This window comes from Durio zibethinus, chromosome 15, assembly GCF_047325235.1.
Source record: "Durio zibethinus cultivar Kanyao isolate XHJ-2024 chromosome 15, ASM4732523v1, whole genome shotgun sequence".
Classification (NCBI taxonomy): Eukaryota; Viridiplantae; Streptophyta; class Magnoliopsida; order Malvales; family Malvaceae; genus Durio; species Durio zibethinus.
Genome location: NC_143176.1, coordinates 21,929,147 through 21,950,974, shown reverse-complemented (window position 1 = coordinate 21,950,974; position 21,828 = coordinate 21,929,147). Strand labels below are relative to the sequence as shown.

The following is a 21,828-nucleotide window of genomic DNA, read 5'->3' as shown; positions in this document are numbered from 1 at the left end:
CAAGAACTCAATTAAAGCTGAGCTGCGAGCACACCTCACCCTTGATCTCCCCCCGTACGCTGTCCTTTTCTTTTTTTTTTTTTTCACACTGATCTTATCAAGCATCAAACAGCTAAGCACGCTTTCACTTAAACTCAATCTCGTATCTCAACCGTAGAAAATCATGGGACCAGGCCAGAATCCTCCGTCACCCTGCCTTCTGTCACCCACTTTCTTTGCTTTCTTCACTACTGCCCTTACAGCAATGCAATGACTTGATAAAAAAAATCTAGCAAAACGCCGTAACAGTCCAAAACATGTTAGATTCTCTCACCCTCTCTGCAGTTTTGTTGTAAAATGCATGCATTTCTCTTTTTACTAAACTGCCCCCACTTCAGCTTCTTGTAGCAACTTTGCTCTACCGGCCAAAACAAGCCGCTTTTTGCCCATTCCCAAAAAAAATCAAAACTTTGGGAAAACTGGCGGTGCTGCAAAGCTCTGAGAAGTCAGGATTTTGATGGAAAAGTTTGGTTCTTTATAGTTTTGTAATTGCTACAGAAGGGTAAACAGAAAAAGAAAAAAAAATTGGGTCTTGACTGTTGAATTTGGAAGACCCGGATTTTTTTATCTACCAAATAATCAAAAATATGAATTTACTGTATAAAAAGAGATTAAGCATGAATGTTCTTGAAAATTCCATTAATTATTGAAATGATACATATGCAGGATACTATATTACCAAATTGAAAAGATTTACATTTTACAACAAGAAAAGGGAAGAAAAATTGATGCACTGGAGATAGAATTTAGAATCCAGTAATTTAGAGTGAAAAAAATATGAAAATAATTATGCTTCAAGCTCATACCAGTAGATACAATCCTATACAACACAGAGCAACAATGCAGCTCTGCACTCGATATCTCTGACCGTCCGATTTTATCTCTTCTCGAAAGCCCGGCGGTGACGAAAGATGTGATGCTGGGCCACTTAACCCAGGTGAATTCTCTGGCGATGGAGATATTTCCGGTGGTGGAACCGTTGTCCCCACCACTGCATTCCCCGGTTTTGCTGTTACCACCGTCGGATCTTTCCCAAAAATCTCTCTAGGCAACAAAACCTTGGAAACCCCGAAAATCGCAACGGGGTTTTGATCGAAAACCGTTTGGGTAACCGATGCTTGAACGATTCCTGAATCGATCGCCACGGATCCGTTGACTCTGGAAATGTTGAGAGTGAAGCTGCCAGCGCCGTTATCTTCCGTCGCTAATGTGGGTTGAACTGGGTTCACGATGGACTCCAGTGAACCCAAAGGGTAATAAGAATGAAGCACGTGGAATTTTAGAACCACCGATTTCTTATCAGCTGGAAGCGACTGCAATTTCACGTTTCCAGGAAGATCGGCGAAGGCGCCGTCGGTGGGGACAAAGAGAGTGATCCCAGCACCGCCTTCGTCGGCTTCGAATTCGTCAACAACGCCAGAAGCGGATAACATCGAGGCCGCGACGTTGAAATTGTGCCCGTCGATTAGGGCTTTGGTAATGTTGAGGCCAAGGGGAGGGCGGGTTTCGGAAGCCATTAAATTGAAGTCGTAGGGAACAAGGAGCGAATTAATGGCTAGGATTGTGATGTTGTAAGGGAGGGTTTTGATTAAGGACAAAACGGTGGCGTTTGAGGGGGAGTAGGGAGCGGGTGATTGGATTGTGATGGAGTTGGTTAAAGGGTTACGGGTGATATTAACGGCGCCGAAGTTGGAACGGGCCCGGCCTGTTGTTTGGAGGAGAGTGGTTACGAGGACGCCGGAGGGTGGGATCTGGAGGAGGTCGGTCCAGGAGAAGTATTGTAGGAGAATGTGGTAGCGGAGAATGTCGCCAAGAGAGGATGGTGGGAGGCGGCGCGTGACGTCGGAGGAAGGAGAAAGCGAGAGGTATAAGTTTGGGACGGCGAGTAAAGTAATGGGGTCGCTGCGGGTGAAGTCAGAGGCGACGGAGGTGGAGCAAAGGAGGGAGGAAAAGGAGGATAGGTTTTGGAAGGAGGAGAGGATAGAGGTTATGTTGAGAGCAGTGGCAGTGGTGGTTTTAGAGGAGGAGGATAGGAGGAGTAAATAAAAGAATACGAGAGGGGTAATATGGGAAATTGTGAATGAAATTGCCATACCTTTTGCTCTCTTTCTCTGTCTTTGCAGAGTTTTGAGAGTGAAAGAAAAACAATGGGCGTAGTGGCTTAGATTGTTTGAAGGGTGGCAGAGTGGAGAGTGGGAGAGTGAGTGAGTGCGAAAGAGAGTATGATTTGATGATGTGGGGATGATGGATGATCATAATGATGATGATGATGATGATGATGATGATGATGATGATGATGATGATGAGTTGGATTTCTATACAGATCGATGCAATTTTTTCCTTTCATTTTCCACATTCGCAGCATTGATGTGGTAACTACACGTGCTGTTACGACAGGTTTTGTTAACTTAATTGAAACAAAGGGAGTCCTAATTAAAGCTTGATTTTTTTTTTTTATATATACAAAATCGAAGGGGTGATCTTTTTAATAACTTGAGTTACAGACAAAACTTTAAATAAAATTTTCAAGTAAAGTTTTGTGAGATTTTTATTAAAAATAATTAATTAAATTTTAAAATTTAAAACGATAAATTGAAAGGTTTTGGTATAAGAATACAAAATTAAAAATTTTAATTTTTTTTATTTTTTAAAATAAGTATTTTATTAAAAATTTTGATAAATTTTTTACAATTAAATAAATTTGAATTATCAATAATATTTTCAATAATTTTTAATTTTATTGATGATAAGATTAGGTTTTAAATGAGAAAATAAATATTATGTGTATATATAAACCAAAATTAAGAGAAAAAACTTGATTAAATTCAAAGCGTTGTTTTAATGAATTATTGTTTGATTTAGAAAGGCGATTTGACTTATATTTGATGAGTTTTGAATTAATTTGATCTTTTAATATTAATTTTTTTAAAATTAAATATCAAGTGTGATGGAGGAAAAAATTAAAATCGGATCAAATTTTAGACAAATTTAATTTTATTCGATTTGATATATATAAAAAAATTATATTTTAATTAATTAATTTTATATTTATATTAAAAATAATATTTTATATTTTAAAAATAATAATATTTTAAAAATCAAGTTTGGATATAAAAAAAATCGAATCAGATTAAATTCATGATGGGTAAATATTTGCCCTAACCCAACCAACTACCCTCCATAGTTTGAATTTATTTACTTTAATCCAAACATTTTGTAATAATTTTTTTTTACACTTTAAAAAAATCAAATCTAAAACAAAGTGTTAACAAATATTTAATTCAAGCTGTAAATAAAATATACTTTTTTCATTCTCTGAGTTTAAATTCACTTAAAATTATAATAAAATAATTTTTATAAATTTATTAATTTTGACATAAATAAGTTTATTTTAATTAATTAAAAAAAATAAATCTACTTAACAAAACTTACAAATCAAGAATCGCTGACCTCACAAAAAATATTTTCAAAAAAAAGTTGTCCGACATGATCATAGTTTTCTAAGCATGATAGCTTGACTTGATTATTGTATTAAATTTTGCGATGACAATGGTGGCCTCAATGTGCACGAACCATCAGGACTCCGCCATTTGAAGATATATGACTCCAGCTCCAGCAAATCCACATGGAAAGAAATATAAATATTCCAAAAATATAACAAGATCATAAATTACAACCGAATTTAATTATTACTAAATATTTTATAAATATCCCAAGAGCAATGCTTCTTTAATTTGAGTCAAATATGTATATAGTAGGGCTATATACCATGGATTGTTTACAAAAAGAATAAAACTCTAAAATTAAAAAATATTTGAGATAAATTTGAATGACGTTGAGATTAAAAATAATAAAATAATTATTACGATTAAAAATTTTATCAAAATATTTATATTAAATAAAATTTATTAAAATTAATATTTGACATTAATTGAATGTTACAATAAAATTTAAATATCTACTTAATCATACATATATATGTATTTATTCTTATATGGAGAAGGATTGATCGATCAGAGATGAAATTAATTTGGCTGGAGAGGTGTTTCGGACTATGATTGAATAGAGAAATAAATATCCCTAAACTTTTAGTTTAGTGACTAAAAGTGTTTGAAGAGATATTAAAGACTTATTTTGAATCAAACATTTTCTCTCTCATTTACTTGCATTAGAGCTTTACTCTCTTAATGTTAAAAAAAAAAAAAAAAAAGAAAAATAAATGAGAGCAATAAATTTATAGCAGAAAACATGAGTCCTGAAAGTTATTGGTGAAAGGCTGAACACACCTGAACTTTTATCCCATGCAGACTTGCATACATGGAGCTTATTTAAAGCAATTTGATCTGTCCTGATGAGAACATGAGATTGTTAAATCCTTCACTTTCATTTTATTTTTTGTTTAATTTTTGTCATAAAAATTAGGATTCCTTATTAGGGACGGCTATGTGCTAAGAGTGGGGGCCCTGATTGTAAGGACTGTGTCTAAATGCTGGGCGGTGGCTACGACAGCAGTCACCGTCCATGCAGGGAGACCCATATTTGCTTTAGAAATTGAAAGGACAGAGGCAGCTTTGCTTGCATCTGCTTTTTTTGTTAATTTGAAGGTGTCGAGTTCTGCATGGCTATCATTTTTTTGGAGTAAAATGGCAGATTTAAAGACAAAAGTGATTGCTTCTCATAGCAACTAAACGACAAACTTTTTTTAACAGGAAGGAACAGCTCGCATTTTGGGCTACTTTGAATCCAACAGGCAAAAGCAACTTATAGCTTTGGCCCTGCTTACATATAACGTCAAGCATCTCCATCACCATTCACCACCAGGTGAAAAGTAAGTGTGCAGGCAAAGTTGCGAGGGGATTTGGGTAGGTTGATCTTGATCAATGATCAGCCTGAGGCATTGGCTTCTGGAATAGTTTGAAACCCTTTTCAGCCATTTTCTAGGCCAATTTTTTAGGTTCTAAATTCTAATGTTCAGTCCCTCCAAGTGGACATCAAAAGCTTTGAACAACTCATATAAATATAAAATGATAAGAACAGTTTATATATACTTTTTTCTTAATTATATTTATCAGTTGAAGTATCTTATTTCTTCATGACTTTCTTATTTCCGTCAGTGGATCCCCTCTGTTGAATTCTCAACCACCAAAACTTGATTTAACAAACAAAACTGCAATGCTCTCTGCTCAATTGATGATGCATGCATGTTTTGTACCAAAAATTAAGTAAACATTCGAGGGTAATTCTTTGCCTAAAGGCTTAATCAGCACGTATAGTTTTTAAGTTTCAAAGTTGTAGGTCACTGGAAAGGATTTCTCAGCTTAAACGGAAAGGGAGACAAAGAGAAATAAATTAGATGTTGAATATATAGGTTTTTTCTGTTGTCTCTTTCACTTTCTTGCTTGGTTCAGAGCTTTGAGCTCTCTCATGCCTAAAGAAAATCCTAAGCCCTTCTGTATTTCAGGTAAGATTTTAACATGATTAAGCTTTCAAAATGCTTTTGGCAAATTAATTTTTTCCCTCTACCTATTCATACTTGATGCATTAGGTATAGGAAATACTGAGTCCCCTTTTTTCACCTTGTTTTTCCGCTATGTAAGGTTTTACAGGAGGCTGGGCCTTCTAGTTGAAATCGAGCATTACTCCAGAGGGTTCAGGCTTTAAGGAAGCAATTATTTGTGGCTGAATTCAACATGGGAAGGGAATTTTATGAACATCATGATGATGTTGAATTTGAGAGTTGTCATACAGGTTGCATGGGGGACATATTTAATGTTCTTGTCTACCATCATTGGCAAAATGTCAAATTGATGTTCCAACACTGAAAGTACAACAGAGGAAGACATGGCAGATGTAATGCTAGCAAGAAACTACTTCATTATGATGTGTAAAAGGACCTTGAAAGAAATTTTGGGGCTTGACCTTTTTCATGTGGTACAGAGAATAATGTTAGAGCTTCTAATTTTTATCTCATGTCTTTGCTGCAGATATTAACACTCTAAACCATGCTTTGACATGGCAAAATCCATATCAGTTTTAAGGCTTTTATTGCTGAAAGTGTCAATTATTTTTTTTCCAGTCCCCTTAATTAGATGAATGCAATTTTTGCTTTAAAACCAATGTAGGATTAAGATAAAATGCTTCACAATATCATAGAATGTACTGTTTTGATGCATTTAAGTGAAAGATATAACAATGGTAAAGGCTTTTCTTACTAAAATGTAATAATAAGTATTCTGATGCATCCCCTATTAAAAGTTCCAGACTTAGGGTTCATTTGGGAGTCCGTTCCAGCCATAAAACGCACCCTCCAGTGCAATGAGAGCCCTCCAATTGGGCTCCTAAATGGACCGTTAGCGTGTTAGTTTGTCCAATCGACCATGGCATCAAAGCTATAAGGCTGCAAAAGTTTGTATCCTCAGACACCCCAGGCAGCAAAATTTTATCTGTAACGCTGCACAATGCTTGGTTTGTATGGTACAATTTAGGCCATTTCGGTTGCAGCACTAATTTGCATTTAAATATAAGCAAGCTGAGTAGTTCACTGCTAAGTGAAACGTAATTAGATCTCATCTTAAGAAATCTGATTTTACCGTGCCAACTTGATCCAACCAGATCTTAGCATTATTTTATCTTAATTGCAGGCTGTGCATATCTGCAAACGATTACAATGGAATGTGAACCTGGTGAAACCCAAGGATTATCAGATGGTGAGGAGGGCCATATACAAGTAAGTTGACATAAAATTCTTAGTAACTTCATATATACTATTACATGTGACGATCAACAGCCAAACATCAAGTTCTAATTGTTGGTTTAGTCATTCAATGGAATTTTTTCTTTTGCATGCAACAGTATCAATTGACTTGCCTAATTTAACAGGTTCAACAGCAAACAAGAAAAACAGGCTCAACCAACAAAAGCTCTGGTAAAGCATCCACAAAAGGGTTAACTGGTAAAGAAAAGCCAAAGGAAGAGAACCATATACCTGAGATTTTGGGCTTTTCTGCAAGACCACAGTCACAGCAAACTGATTCAACGCATCATCTGGTACCTTCAGGTTTTGGTCTTGGTTGGATTAATCCAATTAGTCTCTTCGGAATGAGAGCTGATACCTCTGAGACCAGCTCGACTTTTTCTCTGAACAGAGATCCCGAGGAAACAAGTTACAAGGAGTAAAAAGCCTGATATCCATGACAGAATGGATGCAGACAACGACTTGGAACATACTGAGAATTCTGGAAAGCATACTATATTCCAGAAGTCTGATAAAAGAAGGGGACCCACAACCTTAATTAATCAGAAGCTAATGGCTAAGAAGCTCAACGAAGAAGTTTCAGATAATCAGGTTAAGGAGGGCGTGGATGTTTTGGAGATATTTAAGGTAAACAAAGATTTATTCCTAGATATTCTCCAAGACCCGGAGGTTGGTGTTTCACAGCATTTTCCCGGATAGCAAACTTCCAAGACAGTAAAATTAACAAATTCAGGGTTATTTCCAGTACCTGATTCATCTCGCACTAGATATCTTAGGTTTAGTACACTTGAGCACAAGCGGAAGGAAGTTTGGTGCTTCAGAAAAGGAGAAAAATCACTCGCTGGTACTCAATTATCAAAGTCAAGGGCTTTGAGAACTGATGATAGTTCTAGGAGTATCATAACAGAAGAAGCAAGCTCTTCATCCCAGGGATCTGATTCTCAAAGGTGGAATCATTTGTTATGAATCCCTTCAAGGATATTAAGCAGAGAATAAAGCAGGCCCTCAAGGAAAGGAGAAAGAGCATTAGCCACACAATGGTGGATGGACTCACCCTCCAGGTTTCTTTAAGAGATACATTATCTTCAAATGACAGAGAGGTGTCCGAAAAGACAACTATGGAGCAGGATACTATAAACAATTTCAATAGTTCTCTTCAGATTAATGCTTCTGATAATGATACAAGAAATTGTAGACTCAAGAGGATAAGAAGAACAATGTCTACAAATGAGTCGCTAGATAGATATACTCAATTGTTTGAGCATAGTGTAAGCAAAGAGGCTGATTTGCATCACTCTAAGAGCTTAAAATTGACCGATGACGATAAATTTCTATCAAGAGGGCATGCTCCGAATTTTTTCAGAAGGATTTCCTCTCTATCTGATCTTGAGTCCTTTTGCTTCCTTCTAGATGAGGTGTCTCGCGATGCTCTTTCTTGAGAGATGCCAATTAGTAGTATCTTAGATTATGATGCAAACAAGGAAAGTGATGCACATAATGAACCAAAATCAATTAGTTTTCCTGAAGATATAGATAAATTTGAACAAGTAGAAGCTGTTCTAGGGGCTGACTTACAGGAAAAATTGACAGATGGGAAACCATGCGACTCCAATGAAGACACAGTTAGCTGCCAATGGATAAAAGCAGTCCTTACCATGAGCGGGATAGTGTTTTTGCACTCATCCAAGCAGAGAGCTTACACAACCAACTGTTGTTGGACTAAAAGCCTCCAATCTAATCACACTAACGGAACGAAATCAAACAATAAATCAAATACACAAAAGACAACAATTTAACGTGATTCGATTCAATCAACCTACGTTCATGGATGAGAAACAATATCCATTAATTATAGAGAATTACAAACATACATCAAATTATCAACCTCACTCAACAATCAATACTCATAAGACACTCTCAATTTACTCTAATCCTATGAAATATTCTTAATCCAAACAAACACAAATCAAAATCTTTGTGCACACTTTCAACATAACTAAATACATACCCATATGCTCCCATACATACTCAATCTCCTCTAATCCACTTACAAACAAACATACACACACATAAGGTGTTGAGTCCCAATACTCCTATGGGGTGTCTATCCTACAAAATTCTACAACTCTCTTACATCTTTTTCTCATACTTAATCCTGTAGAGACTTCACTTATTTATAACCATACAAACTTACCATTAAAAATCATTTTTCTCTTAAAATTCTTTTTCTGTAAGTCAAACTTACCTATTAAGAATTTTTTTTTTTTTAGAATTCTTCTCTTACAAGTCAAACTTACCTATTAAGAATCATCTTTCTCTTAGAATTTTTTTTTAACAATTCTTCTTGTCCATCAAGCAATATCTGATAAATCTCAAATAAATTTCTTATGAGATTTGAGTCATTATTCTCAACACCAACTTCATATTTAAGTGACATAACTAGCAAGGCAGTGCTTCCAATCTCAGAAGATAAATATGTCTACCTTACAATATGAACTTGCACAATGGAAGTTGCAGTCTTGCTTAATAGAAATTTTGAATACTTCTCCGATGCATAATTCAGAAAATTGATCCATGCATATTGTTGGAGGAGTGGCTGCTAATTGTTTTGGCTAAACTGCGTACCTTCTTAAAAGACCGCATAAACCATGAAAGTGTTGAATATGAAATCATGGGAACCAGCAGTCGCTTCCTAATCTTTGAATCAGATAACAACGCCGTTCCTTGCTACAATTATGTTAGAGATATTCTTGAGCTCTCAGGTTTCATACAAAATGAGTACCTCCAAACATGGTACTCAACGGACCAACCATTGAACCCTTCATTGTTCAAGGAATTGGAGACATTTTTGCACCCTGAACTAGAAAGTTGAAAGCAACTGTGATCACCAGCTCGTTTTTGATCTAGTTAATGAGGCACTTCTTGAGATCAATGAAAAATCATCTATATATTTCCCGAAGACCTTCTCCTTGAATATATGGTCCCTTGAATTGGTCAGCATTTTACAATGTTTTGAATTTTTATATAATTAATGTTTCATATTTTCCGGATGGGTCCAAATTGACCATGAAAAATCCGGCCCATTACACATCCAAAGTGTCAAATTATGGCCCAGTATGCGCTTGAACGACACCGTTCTAGTCCGCAGATTTCTAGGGTTCTCTGTTACTTAAATAAGGGAAATTAAGCCCTTTCGATGAACCCTCGTTCCTGCTCAGCATTCCCTTTCAAAAGAACAAAAAGAAAAACCCTAACGGGAAAGTCGATTGGAAAAGAGAGGATCCAGTATGGACAAGAACATGTTAGCAGGGCTCGAGGGTCTCCCTGAAGAAGATAAGATCCGAATGTCCGCCATGATCGACCACCTCCAGCTTCGTGACAGGTTGGTGACGTGATTCACTCTTTTTTTCTTAAATTTCCCATTTTTCCCCTTCAATTTCGCTTATTGCGTTTCCTATCCTATTCCTGAATCCAAAAATTGATGCAAATGAGATTTCTGAATTCGCTAAGAAATTTAGTTATAGCAAATGGGTTCAGCTTGTTTGGGTTTTATGATTTTTGGGTTTTTTTTTATTATTTATTATATTTGTTTTATTTATAGGTTAGCTTCTCAGATTGTAGTCAATGCAGGTTCCCAATTCCACATTTGGGTTTTGTTGCTCTGTGTATGATGAGAAGCTAAAGAGATGTTCTCCTTATAACCAGTGCAGCACTTTTATGTTGCCTCTGGACGTTTTGGGAACTACATTCTATAATGTATAGCCCCTTTTGATGATGCTTTAGCTAGTATTTTGCCTGCATTTTTTGTATTTGCCTTCATTGGATGGAGTGAGCATGATGGTTGACACAATTCTCCACTTGGTTTATAGCTACCTCCTTATTGGTCTTTCCTATTTCTAGTTATTACCGGCCCTTCATCTTTGTTTTGTGTTTATAATGCCACCATGGATTCGTTTGTTTCTGCAATTTATGGTAATGCATGCCTGTTGTTTGGGGTGGGTTCGGGTTGGAAGGATAGGATCTCCATATTTCCATGTACCAATATTCACCATGATTGGAAGGTGTTGTAAATTTCTTTTCATACTGTTTAAAGTGATGATTCCCCTTAGCCAACCAAAAAAAAAAAACCTTTGTCTGGTTAATTGGTGCTTTTGATTCTACCTGTTATTTATACTGATTACTACTAGGGGGGTGTCCCTATTGATCTAATTATTTCCTTCAATTTGATGTCCAGTCTGAGAATGTACAATTCACTTGTGGAGAGATGCTTCAATGACTGTGTTGACAACTTTACTCGCAAGACTCTGCAGAAGCAAGAGGAGACCTGTGTCATGCGATGTGCTGAGAAGTTCTTGAAGCACTCGATGCGTGTAGGCCTGAGGTTTGCGGAGCTCAACTCGCAGGCTGCAACACAAGATTAAAGCCAATAAACCACCATGAGTGGGGCTCAAAATGTTTTTGCTTATCATGTAGAATTTTCCTTTTTGGATTAGTAGGGTTCTTCTCAATCTCATATGAAAGGTAGGATATTGCTGGGGATTGACAATTGTTGCTTATGAAAGAATTTGTTATTATTGATTTCCTCTTGCGAAATCAAATACGATTGAATAAATACTTGTTATGCAAGATGGTTCATTCACCTTGATAGTTAATGAGCTATTACCATTGTGTAATGTTCATTCTTTTCAACAAGTTAGGTTTCAAGCACCAAGATTTTTACTGCTTGATGGCCTCAAAATGTCCGCAAAAGACACAAGGATGGTCATTAGCCACATCTAGTAGCAACTTGTTTAAAGAACAAGCAATTGCACATAACAATCTTACATTAGATATTTGATGCCCTACGTACGATATTGAACATGTCAGCTTTATTCACAGGGCAACTAAACACAGGACATAATGTGACTGCAAATTCTTTTACTACATTTTTTTTTTTGGTTTCGAAATCAGAACTATAACATGTTTGCAATATGACAAACAACTTAAAACAATCTTCTCCAAGACATTAACAACTTCAGGTACAAACATCTCTGCAAAATTGAAAGGCACTGCAGAATATGAGAAACTGGGGAATCTCTTACAAAAGTGGCACATATGTCACTTAAAATGATAAAATGCAACTCCTTGCAGAATAAATCCAGAATAAAAACAATGATGTGACTAAAGATTCTTCAAATTCACCTCATCAGGCAGGAAGAACTCTTAACAGGATTTAACAGGCAAAACCAGAAAGTACATGTCGAACTATAAATTTTCCCGCAAGAATTTCCTAGCCAGCGTAACATAGCAGTAAAGCTTTCCACAAGGTCATTTTCAATTTTTTAAGCAAAAAAACTTACAAACCAAGGATAGCAGACATTTAAGGAGAACTAGAGAGATGAAGCTCTGCAAGGATCTAGAGACGTAGAAGGAGAGATGGCCCAGAGAGAGTCATTGAAGTTTTTAATGCCAAGACAAATATAAATTATGAGGCTGTTGGAAGAAGAGATAAAAAGAACAAGTTAAATCTATCCCTCTCAGACTGCACTTGTGCATGCTAACTTATAGATCTTCAAAAGTAAAATTCCACATTCATTTTTTATATGAATCATCCCAATTAATGTAGTAAGCCTCAATCAATAACTCTGTTTTCATTATCTTTTATTTCAGCACTAATTTGTTAACACACGTATTTAATTTCAAAGAACAGAATCACACCACGATTGGTGTGCAAAGAGGAAATCATTCAGGCAAAAACCCCACCACTGAACAAATAGTCTTTTATGAACCTCTAGCACTGAAAATACCATAATCTAGTTCTTCGTAAACTGGGGTAATTTCAATATGATTTTTACCATGCACACAATCACTTGAGGATGTATCTTAAAAAGATTAAATATAGAATCTTACACATATTGAAAGAGTAATAGCAGACAAAACAATCTGAAGCTTGCTCGAAAAAGTAGAACCAGAATATGATCACAGTATACCTTAAACAAAGGGAATGATAAACAAGCATTATTTTGATAACAGCCACTATTCATCATGTTCACGATGGCGTTTCCTGCTCCTATTCTTAGACCGCTTTGCACCCTTTCCAACCCGAGAATCATCGGAGCCACTAACATCAGAATCAGAAGGGAATTCATCCCTCAGGCTTTTTCTCCTATGCCGCTTACCTAAATCATACGACACATCCGATGATTCAGAATCATCAGAAGACCTATGAGTTCTCCTTCTCTTCTCCTTCCTGCTCTTTCTTTTCCTATAACGATGATGCTCATCATCATCGTCCGAAGATTCATCATCCCTCTTCCTCCTCTTCCTCGTACTTTCATTCTCATCATCCGAATAACTACTTCCTCTCTTCCTACCACTCCTTTTCTTCGACCTCCCCCTCTTCTTTCTCTCTCCATCATCTGAATCCAACCCATCACCCTCATCACTTTTCTTCTTCTTCGAAGACTTCTTCCCTTGACTACTAGCCTTCTTCCCATATCTTTCAGCAATAATCGTCTCAATCTCCGAATCCACATCAGAATCCGAACTCTCAGTTTCCTCTTCCTCCTCGCTCTCCTCACTCTCCACCTCCTTCTTTCCATTCAATTTAGCTCCTTTCAACTTATCCAATCCATTCAAAACCGCTGCCTGCATCGCTTCAGGGTCTTTGTCCTTACTCTCCTTCAAGCTAACGAAATTCTTACACTGAAAAGTAAGGTGACCAACACGCCCACACTTTTTACAAGCTCCACGAGCCTCATCAGCATTGGAGCCGGTAATTCGGGCAAGCGCTAAAAGCCCTTGAAAGCTAGCGTATGCGTTTTCACCTTCGGGTTCGGCAGCGGCAGCCATCTGATTCGATGAATTTTTGGAATCATCTTTATTGGGCGCATAAGGGTCGTAGCCGATTGCACTTTGCCAAATCCCGTGCGTTTGAAGGGCGGCGCTACTGTGCACCCGGTTGTTCGCGGGCATTCGAACCCTACCTGCGGTGGCCGGCATCTTGTAGCAATTGAAGAACCCAAAATTGACGAATGAAGGTTTTTTTTTTTTTTGAGGCGCGGGGATTGAATTTCGATTTACTTCAAAAAATCAAAGAATAACAGCAGACAACAGAAAAGTTAGGGTTTTATAATATTAAAATTGGGAAATTGGACATGAATCTAGGGTTTCTTGAAGAGAATTGGGGATTCACCAGATTTTGGATTTGAATCGGAAACGAAAATCGAAGAGACAAAAACAAAGTTAGAGAGAGATTGGGTAAATTTGAGAGTTTTAATTGAGGATTTGAATTTTTTCTTTTGGTTTCTCCAATGTTCCTTTAGGTTTATTTATAGTTAAAACAAGGTCGGTGGAGTTAAGGGAATAAGAAAGCGTGTTAAGGATCTTTGATCTTAACGACGTCGGATTGATGGGATTCAATTTCCATCCCCCACCCCCCATTTGGGTCAAGCCCGAGTGGATATCTTAGGGTCCATTGGACCTCCCAATAGATAGTTTTATACATACGTAAAATAACTAATGTGTAGGATTCTAAAGCGAATCGAACTTATAATTTATTTATTTATTTTTAGAAGTGATCGTATTTGCTTAAAAAAATTATTTTGTTCATTTTTATTCATTTTTTAAATAATAAATTATTTTCGTTCTACTTATATTTATTTAATTTAATTAAATGAATTCATTCGTAAATATTAAATGAATATATTTATAAATATATATAAACGAATATATTAAAGAATAATAAATAAATTATAATCAAATAAATTTAAATGAACGAGCCTTAAATAAATATAAATTAATCAAAATAAATATAAATAAAATTTAAAATAAGATTAGAGCAAAAGATAAAAATATAATTTTATTAGTAATATTATAAACAAACAATAAACGAATGTATTTTAAACGAATTTTAAACACAATTATTTACGAACATAAATAAATTAAACAAATCTTTATTCATATTCAATTCGTTTAATAAATAAATATAAAAATATTATTCAAAATTATTTATTAAACTTAATAAACGAATTCAAACCAAACATATTCACCAAGAGTTTGTCAAAACCTTTGTTTATTGACACTCTAATATCTTGGTTAGTTAGTACTTAGCTTCCAACAATATTTTCTTTTTTTTTTTTAATTTTAATTTTCAATAAGATAAAGTAAATAAATAAATTTGAAACTCCTCCTTTCTAATTTGCTTGTTAAAATTGAAAAACAAATTTCAAATGGTAACCAATTTTCAAGAAAAAAAAATAAAAGTTTGAAACATAATTATTTATTGATTCTCATTTAAAAAATATAAGTTAATATGAAGAGGGAAAATTTCAGGCGATTAGCACTGATCTATACTAGAGTTATAGGCGTAGCCATAGTGCTAGCACAGTCTCCTCTCCCTCCACCTCCACCTCCACCGCCAACGCAACCACCACCAATTCCATCGAAAGAATCAGCAGGACCTTCCGTCATCCTCTTCCTAAACTTGATTCCTACTTTGATGATCATCACCTTCAGCTTATACATCTCATGCGAGCAAAATCAAGATCACACAGCAAATATTGATGATACTGAAATAGAGACAATAAACGAACAACGACAGCAGCAGCATGTAGTCGTAGAAGTTTTCCGAACTGTGTTTTATGATAGTTTTGAAGAAGGAATTACTACTCCAAGTTGCAGAAATTGTGCTACATGCTTAAAGGATTTCCAGGATGTCGATGCGAATGGGATTTTCACCAAATGCAACCATATGTATCATAAACTTTGTATTCATCAGTGGCTGCGTATGAGTGAACGCTGCCCTCTTCGTCGTGGCCCTGTTTAATTATGTCCATATATATTTTCTTTGCTTTTCTTTTTCTTCCAATATTGGAATCATACTTATTTAGACGTAAATTATTACTAAAGACTACCAGTAATTACTAGTTCCAGGATATTCGAGGATAAAAAAACAAGTGTGTAATAATAGCTTGAACAGCCAGCCAAAAGAGAAGATGACCCACTAAGGCTCTAACAATAGAAACTCTTGAACTAGTCACTGATCTGCTAGACATCCTAATATCTGTATGCCTTTGGTTATTACCAATTTTATTCATTTGGTGCTGCAATGTGGCCCTTAACAGCGGGTGGATACAAGTACAACCACCACAAGATATCGAAGGCAGGCAACCAAGCAATCCACAGCAGGTCATGCAAAGAGTAGTACAGTCTCCCTTGCCTCAGACAACGCAGAGAACCATGAAACCGGAGAAACTTGTGACGATTATTCGATCTGCCTGGAAAAGTTCGAGGATGGGATCATGTAGGGTTTTTGCAATTGTAAACACAAGTATCATAAATTTTGTATTGATCAGTGGCTGGCGTGCAAGGGGATCGGCATTGCCCGCTTTGCCGTGGTTCTCTACGAGGTTTAGGGTCAAGTCATCAGCCACAGGGCAGTTAACTGACTAAAGGCCAAGTATTGACGGCAGGCCATCACATGTTTACAGGGCTTTATTATACGAAATTAAGCCTATTTTTTGAAGTTTAGCCCGGCAGGCTGCGGCTGGGTGATTAATGATTTGGAAAGGTTTGCATTCTTATTTTTGTATAACTTGTATGAGAAAGTTCCAAGAACTTTTTTATGACACATGCATGAATTTAGAATTAATAGGGATATGTGAAGTAAAAAGATATAGGTAACCCTATTTCAATTTTGCTTAAGACTATGCGTATTCGTAATCCCGTAAAAGCCAATATATAGTTCTTCAAGCAGGGTTTTGTTTAGTATAGTTGCCTGATCACTTGAATCAAAATACTCTGTCGAGATCTCTCTCCCTTTTTCACCATGTTTTCGTCATCAATTTTTGCCGATATTATAATTGCACTCGCGGGGCTGCAACTTGAAGTTATTATAATAGCTGGCGTCGTGGTTTGCAGCAACAAGGACTTCAGGGCAAGACTCCTGTGGTCGTACTCCACAAGATATTGAAACCGGGCCACATCCTGAGGCCATGGAAACACAGCCACCAGAGATGCAGCAGGCTTCAATGCATATCTTGGCCGGGTCCATTATTGTCTACAAGAATCAAGAAACTGAGTCAAACTGCACCGACTTATGTGCTGTCTGCCTGGAAGAGTTCAAGGATGGGGATCGTTGTAGGGTTCTTTCCAAGTGCAACCATCAATTCCATCAACTTTATATAGATCTGTGGCTGGTTAAGGCCATGTATTGCCCACTTCGTCGTGGTTCTATCCACGATTTGGAACCAACCACTCAGATTGTAGGCAGTTCTATATAAAAAAAAAAAACTAATTTACTTTTTGACTCAAAAAATATCCCTCACAATAACCTAAGTCAGTATTGTTGAAAACTAATGCTAAAAGTTTATTAATTCATTTTAATTTTGGTCTTATTCTGAAGTATGATGAATGTTCGTATAAAGTGCTTGCAGTTATTCGATCCAAGCTTTGATATATAGTTGTGTTTTCTATCTTCATACTCTAGGTTAGGGCCCTTGTGAGTGGGCCGAACCAGTGCCAGATTACTAGACACAACCCAATTAAATTTGGCTGAACCCAAACCCAATGGTCAAAGTTTCAGTTGAATTTATAGGCCCAATGTGCCGTGTTGGCTATGTAAGGATTCGAGTCAAATATTATATAATAAATACGAGACCATTACGATTTAAATTGGATTAAATTTGATTAGATTTTTTTAAATAATTTATTATATTATAAATTTTTAAAATTTAATTTGAGTTTAAATTAATTTTACTTTAAAATTAATTTGAATTGAATTTTATTAATTCAATTCTATTCGGTTATTTGCTTTTTTTATTTTTATATATTATTTTATTATAATTTTTAATGTAGTTAAATATATTTATATATTAAATAATTATTTTTATTTTATCAAAATTTAAAATATATAAAAATTAATAAAAATATATAATTTAATTCATTTTTTTTTATTTTTATATTTAAATTTAAAATTCAATTTAAACTTAATATATACATTTAATATTTGTTATTGATTCAAACTAAAAAAAAAAACCAAATTTAACACTATTATTTCAAATTAATTTTTGATTTTCTCTTTTTTTTAAGGGTGATAATATTATGGTTTTCTTTTATGATGCACGTGGAAAGCATGTTCTTGCGAGGGTTGTTGAATGTTTTTTTCAAATATTATTATTTTAAATTAATTTTTGATTTTTTTTAATCCATCGTGATAATATTATTTTTTTAATATGAAAATTTTCAGTATTTAATAATTATTTTAAATTTTGATTAATTTGAAGTGGAGTTAAGTTTAATCTTATAAAGAGAATAAATTTTTTTAAATTTAATTTTTTATTCACAAAATTTAAAATTAAAACTTTACCTAAATAAAATTAAATTTTTTACCATTTGAACTAACAAATGTTGATATGTAAACAAAATTAATCTTACTAACAAACATTGATATTATGATAATATTATGGTTGTTCCCTTAGAACGCACATGGAAAGCATGTTGCTGCGAGGTTTATTGAAGATTTTCTTTTGACAGTAGGTTTACTGAAGTTAACGGCGATTAAGTACCATACTATGCTAAGCTAATGACACGTATCAAGATTAACGGCAATAGTCTCACGGCGTTATCTTGGAACCGAAATCCGTGGCGTGGCGTCTCAAATCTCAGTTGTTATTTATACTTCCGCTTTCTCTAGCTCCTTTTTTATCTACTCAATGTCAAACCCGGTTCAACTCTCCACAGACCATTTGCCTTCCGATCCTCTCCTCAAACCCGAAGCGTTTGTCGACGCCAATACCCAAAACCAATCGGCTGAGTGGCCAAAATCTCCCAATGGCGCCCAACCCGAGACACCGGCACTAGGCCCGTACAACTCGCCGTCCTCGGCAGAGCCCAAGGTGAAGCGGCGGGTCGTGGCGCCGAAAACTTGGTTGCCAGCTGGATGGTTGGTCGAATATAGGGTTCGGAGCTCAGGTGCCACTGCTGGATTGGTTGATAAGGTTCATCTCATCTCATCTCTAACATGATTCATTTTTTCTGTTAAGTTTAATCTTAGTGTATTGATTAAAATTTTATTTGATTTTCTCTTTGGGTTTCGACGATTATCTGATATCAAATTGTGTATATTTGGTTTTTTTCATTTGTTAGATTAAATCCTTATAGCCTTCAAATTGATAAATAGAGCAAATTCTCGGGTTCTTAGTTTTGCGAACTTTGATCTAGAAAGAACTCAACTTTCTTGTTCCTTTCTTCTATTCCCAAGGCTAGGCAAACTAAATGTTAGATTAGTTGTATTGTATTTCCAGCTTATATCCATATGCTTTGTACTAGACTTAGATCTTATGGTTACTGACCTTTGGAACTCTTAAGATAACCATGGGGTATTGAAGCATTTGTTTTGAAAGAAATTTATTGAAATTCAATTGAATGACAGAAATGTTGGTCCTTTAGATTGAAAGGCTAACAGTTGGTATGGCATAAACACACATATAAGAGCTTTTTTCTTTGTCCCATCACCAATACAAGATGCATTATGGGATCTGGCGAATGAATGGAACGGTATAAGTTGGTTCCTAAAAATGTGGATTGGACTTGGGAGAATGTTGCATAGTTTGGGGACTAGTAGTTTACAAAATTGCTTTACTGAATTATAGAAAACTATGGAAATGAGAAATTTTCGTTTCATTTATGGTGTATTTGAGTTGAGATCGGTTTATTTTGCTGCATCTGTAGTACGTTTCTTGTGCATGTAGGATGTATTAGAATTTATTGAGACCCTATTGTTCTATTTATGTGAGGAGATAATTGGCAATGCGGTGATAATATGAACATACATGATAACATTTCTTGTGCAGTATTATGTTGATCCATCCTCAGGCCGAAAATTCAGATCGAAGAAAGAAGTGCTTTACTTTCTAGAAACTGGAATGCTCCAACCTAAAAGGAAGAAAGGAACAGAGACTCCAGGCAGTGAAGAAGTTGTAAGTCAGAATAAAAGCCTTGTTGGTCAAAAATGCTGAATATTTATCCAATTTTTTACTTCTTACTCCCTGGCTTTTGGTGAATGCTTGAATTTTGTTTTGCAGTCTACAGGGATCTCTGCTGGCAACAAACAGAAGAAGTCTGATAAAAGACCAAAGCCATTAAACTTTGATTTCAGTAATGTGCCAGAGAAAGTTGGCTGGTTGTTGACGAATGCCTCTGCAGACTCATGGACTCCCTTCCTCGGGGATGACCAAGTGCCTGAATCTACTAGACAAGATTGGACTGCTGCATTTACATCCCTAACACCCAGCAAAAGCGATCAAGCAATGTTTGAAAGACATTCTACATCTGATTAGATTCACTGCACCTTTAAATGCATGGTTTCGCACTGACCAGGAATATGCGTTTCTTGTTCCAGCTCCAATTGTTTTAGTATCAGCTCTAATCACTAATGTCTTATTATCTTTACTTGGGCTCATTTCACGCAGCAGCCAGGCTCAACAAGAGTTAGGAGACCTTTGTAGTTATAGTTATAGGTTTCTTACACACATGCATTTATTCTTTGTTATCTTTGCTCTGATTTATATGTACATGTAGTTAGATGTTCCTTTCAAAATAGCTTTGTTCTTTCAAAACTCAGAACAGATGGTTTTGTTTCAATTTTAAAAAAATAAAATGTAGATACTTTGTTATTTGGTTTCTTATGGATTTGCTTTTCTTGTTTCAGCATTGCGTTTCTCATTACAAGTAAACTGTGCATCTCCTTTTGTTTCAGCAATGATTTTAGAAATCTGACAGTGGAAAACAAGTTGATCTCTGTGAAATCAAATGGTGTGACCCAAGTTTCGTGAAGTTTTCGAAACTTTGATAGTTATTTGATTTCCACGCATCAATTTAGCCACAGTGAAACGGATCTTTCTTACTTGTTAGAGCAGTGTCGGTTCCATATATATTAGAAGAGTGTTTGTGTAAATTCCAAAGATTAGAAAATAAAAAAAAAGTTTTTTGAAGGAAAATTTTTATTCGAACACTTAAAAAAAAAATTTTTGGATTTTTTTATGATAAATTTAATAAATTAATTAATAATTATGTATTATTTATAAGCAACTAAATTTTTTTTGAATTCTTTATTTGATAATTTATGTATTTATGTCATATAAAATATTAAAAATTTATGTATTCGTATCGTATTTTATACAAAAATTGTGTTACAAATTATATCGATATGAAAATATAAAATATATATTTTTTATTTTATTAAACTTATTTATAATTTTTATTAAAATTTTAAATCGTGTTATTTTTATATTTTTTATTTATATTATTTTTATATTATATTTTTATATCCTATTTGAAATTGTCAAGTTCGAGAAAAAAGGCATGCCTATTATTTTGGGCATAGTGTGGTACTGCATATGCATAATCAATAATTAGGGTGATAATATTTTGGTTGGATTAAATTCAATTCGATTTTTTTAGATATTACATAATATTATAAAAATTTAAAATTTTATTTTATTTTGAATCAAACTTTCATTCGATCTAAATCGAATTAAATGAAATTTTATTTATTCGGTTTAATTCGATTTATTGATTTTTAATTTTTATATATTATTTTAATATAAAATTTTAATATATTTAAATAAATTTTGATATAAAATTATTATTTTTATTTTATAAAATTTTAAAATATATATAAAAATTAAAAAATATATAATTCAATTCGATTTAATTTTTTTTAATTTTTGATCTCTCAATCTAAAATTTTATCTAAATATAAAATATACATTTAATATTTAAATTTAATTTAAAACAAATAAAAAAATTCGATCGAAATTAAATTAAATATTATAATTTTAAATCAATTTTTTATTTTTTTTATCCCTATCAACAATGTTTTGTGTGCATAAAAAATTGGAAGGAAAAAAAAAGGACTATGATAATAAGCATTGACGATGAGTCAAAATGTTAAGTTGTAAAACAGTTATTATTATTATATTAATACAACCATATAAATATGTAAAAAAAAGTTTGGAAAAAAGAAAATAGGAATTTAAATTACTAAATTAGTA

General features: G+C 34.5%; 3 protein-coding genes and 2 pseudogenes across 5 annotated transcripts; 3 read left to right on the top strand and 2 right to left on the bottom strand.

Moving 5' to 3' along the window:
* Positions 1 to 650: 650 nt before the first annotated feature.
* LOC111302156 (fasciclin-like arabinogalactan protein 4 pseudogene) lies at positions 651 to 2,248 on the bottom strand (annotated as a pseudogene). The gene has a single exon (XR_016328332.1). The product of XR_016328332.1 is annotated as a fasciclin-like arabinogalactan protein 4 pseudogene (transcript).
* Positions 2,249 to 6,173: 3,925 nt separating this feature from the next.
* LOC111301851 (protein TRM32-like) lies at positions 6,174 to 9,845 on the top strand (annotated as a pseudogene).
* A 189-nt stretch (positions 9,846 to 10,034) lies between these two features.
* Positions 10,035 to 11,419, top strand: LOC111301391 (mitochondrial import inner membrane translocase subunit TIM9-like). The gene is made up of 2 exons (XM_022897006.2): positions 10,035 to 10,175; positions 11,028 to 11,419. The coding sequence occupies exons 1-2, from the start codon at positions 10,081 to 10,083 to the stop codon at positions 11,212 to 11,214; spliced, it is 282 nt and encodes a 93-aa protein (XP_022752741.1). The 5' UTR covers positions 10,035 to 10,080; the 3' UTR covers positions 11,215 to 11,419.
* A 114-nt stretch (positions 11,420 to 11,533) lies between these two features.
* Positions 11,534 to 14,106, bottom strand: LOC111301389 (CAX-interacting protein 4-like). 2 transcript variants are annotated; one of them, XM_089744832.1, is made up of 2 exons: positions 12,763 to 14,106; positions 11,534 to 11,823 (listed from the first exon to the last, which is right to left on the bottom strand). In XM_089744832.1, the coding sequence occupies exon 1, from the start codon at positions 13,772 to 13,774 to the stop codon at positions 12,809 to 12,811; it is 966 nt and encodes a 321-aa protein (XP_089600958.1). In that variant the 5' UTR covers positions 13,775 to 14,106; the 3' UTR covers positions 11,534 to 11,823; positions 12,763 to 12,808. The 2 variants fall into 2 exon arrangements, with proteins under 2 accessions (XP_089600958.1, XP_089600959.1); XM_089744833.1 differs by having other exon boundaries at positions 11,776 to 12,265; positions 12,763 to 14,088.
* A 4,360-nt stretch (positions 14,107 to 18,466) lies between these two features.
* Positions 18,467 to 20,448, top strand: LOC111302155 (methyl-CpG-binding domain-containing protein 5-like). Its single transcript, XM_022898095.2, has 3 exons — positions 18,467 to 18,771; positions 19,627 to 19,752; positions 19,858 to 20,448. The coding sequence occupies exons 1-3, from the start codon at positions 18,487 to 18,489 to the stop codon at positions 20,110 to 20,112; spliced, it is 666 nt and encodes a 221-aa protein (XP_022753830.2). The 5' UTR covers positions 18,467 to 18,486; the 3' UTR covers positions 20,113 to 20,448.
* Positions 20,449 to 21,828: the final 1,380 nt, after the last annotated feature.

What these genes read in the sequence shown, in the direction of transcription:
- LOC111301389 (XM_089744832.1), bottom strand. Translation starts at nt 13,774, where the DNA reads ATGCCGGCCACCGCAGGTAGGGTTCGAATGCCCGCGAACAACCGGGTG.
- LOC111302155 (XM_022898095.2), top strand. Translation starts at nt 18,487, where the DNA reads ATGTCAAACCCGGTTCAACTCTCCACAGACCATTTGCCTTCCGATCCT. An exon ending in CTGCTGGATTGGTTGATAAG is followed by an intron (nt 18,772 to 19,626) that starts GTTCATCTCATC and finishes TTTCTTGTGCAG; the next exon opens with TATTATGTTGATCCATCCTC. An exon ending in CTCCAGGCAGTGAAGAAGTT is followed by an intron (nt 19,753 to 19,857) that starts GTAAGTCAGAAT and finishes TTTGTTTTGCAG; the next exon opens with TCTACAGGGATCTCTGCTGG.
- LOC111301391 (XM_022897006.2), top strand. Translation starts at nt 10,081, where the DNA reads ATGGACAAGAACATGTTAGCAGGGCTCGAGGGTCTCCCTGAAGAAGAT. An exon ending in CACCTCCAGCTTCGTGACAG is followed by an intron (nt 10,176 to 11,027) that starts GTTGGTGACGTG and finishes TTTGATGTCCAG; the next exon opens with TCTGAGAATGTACAATTCAC.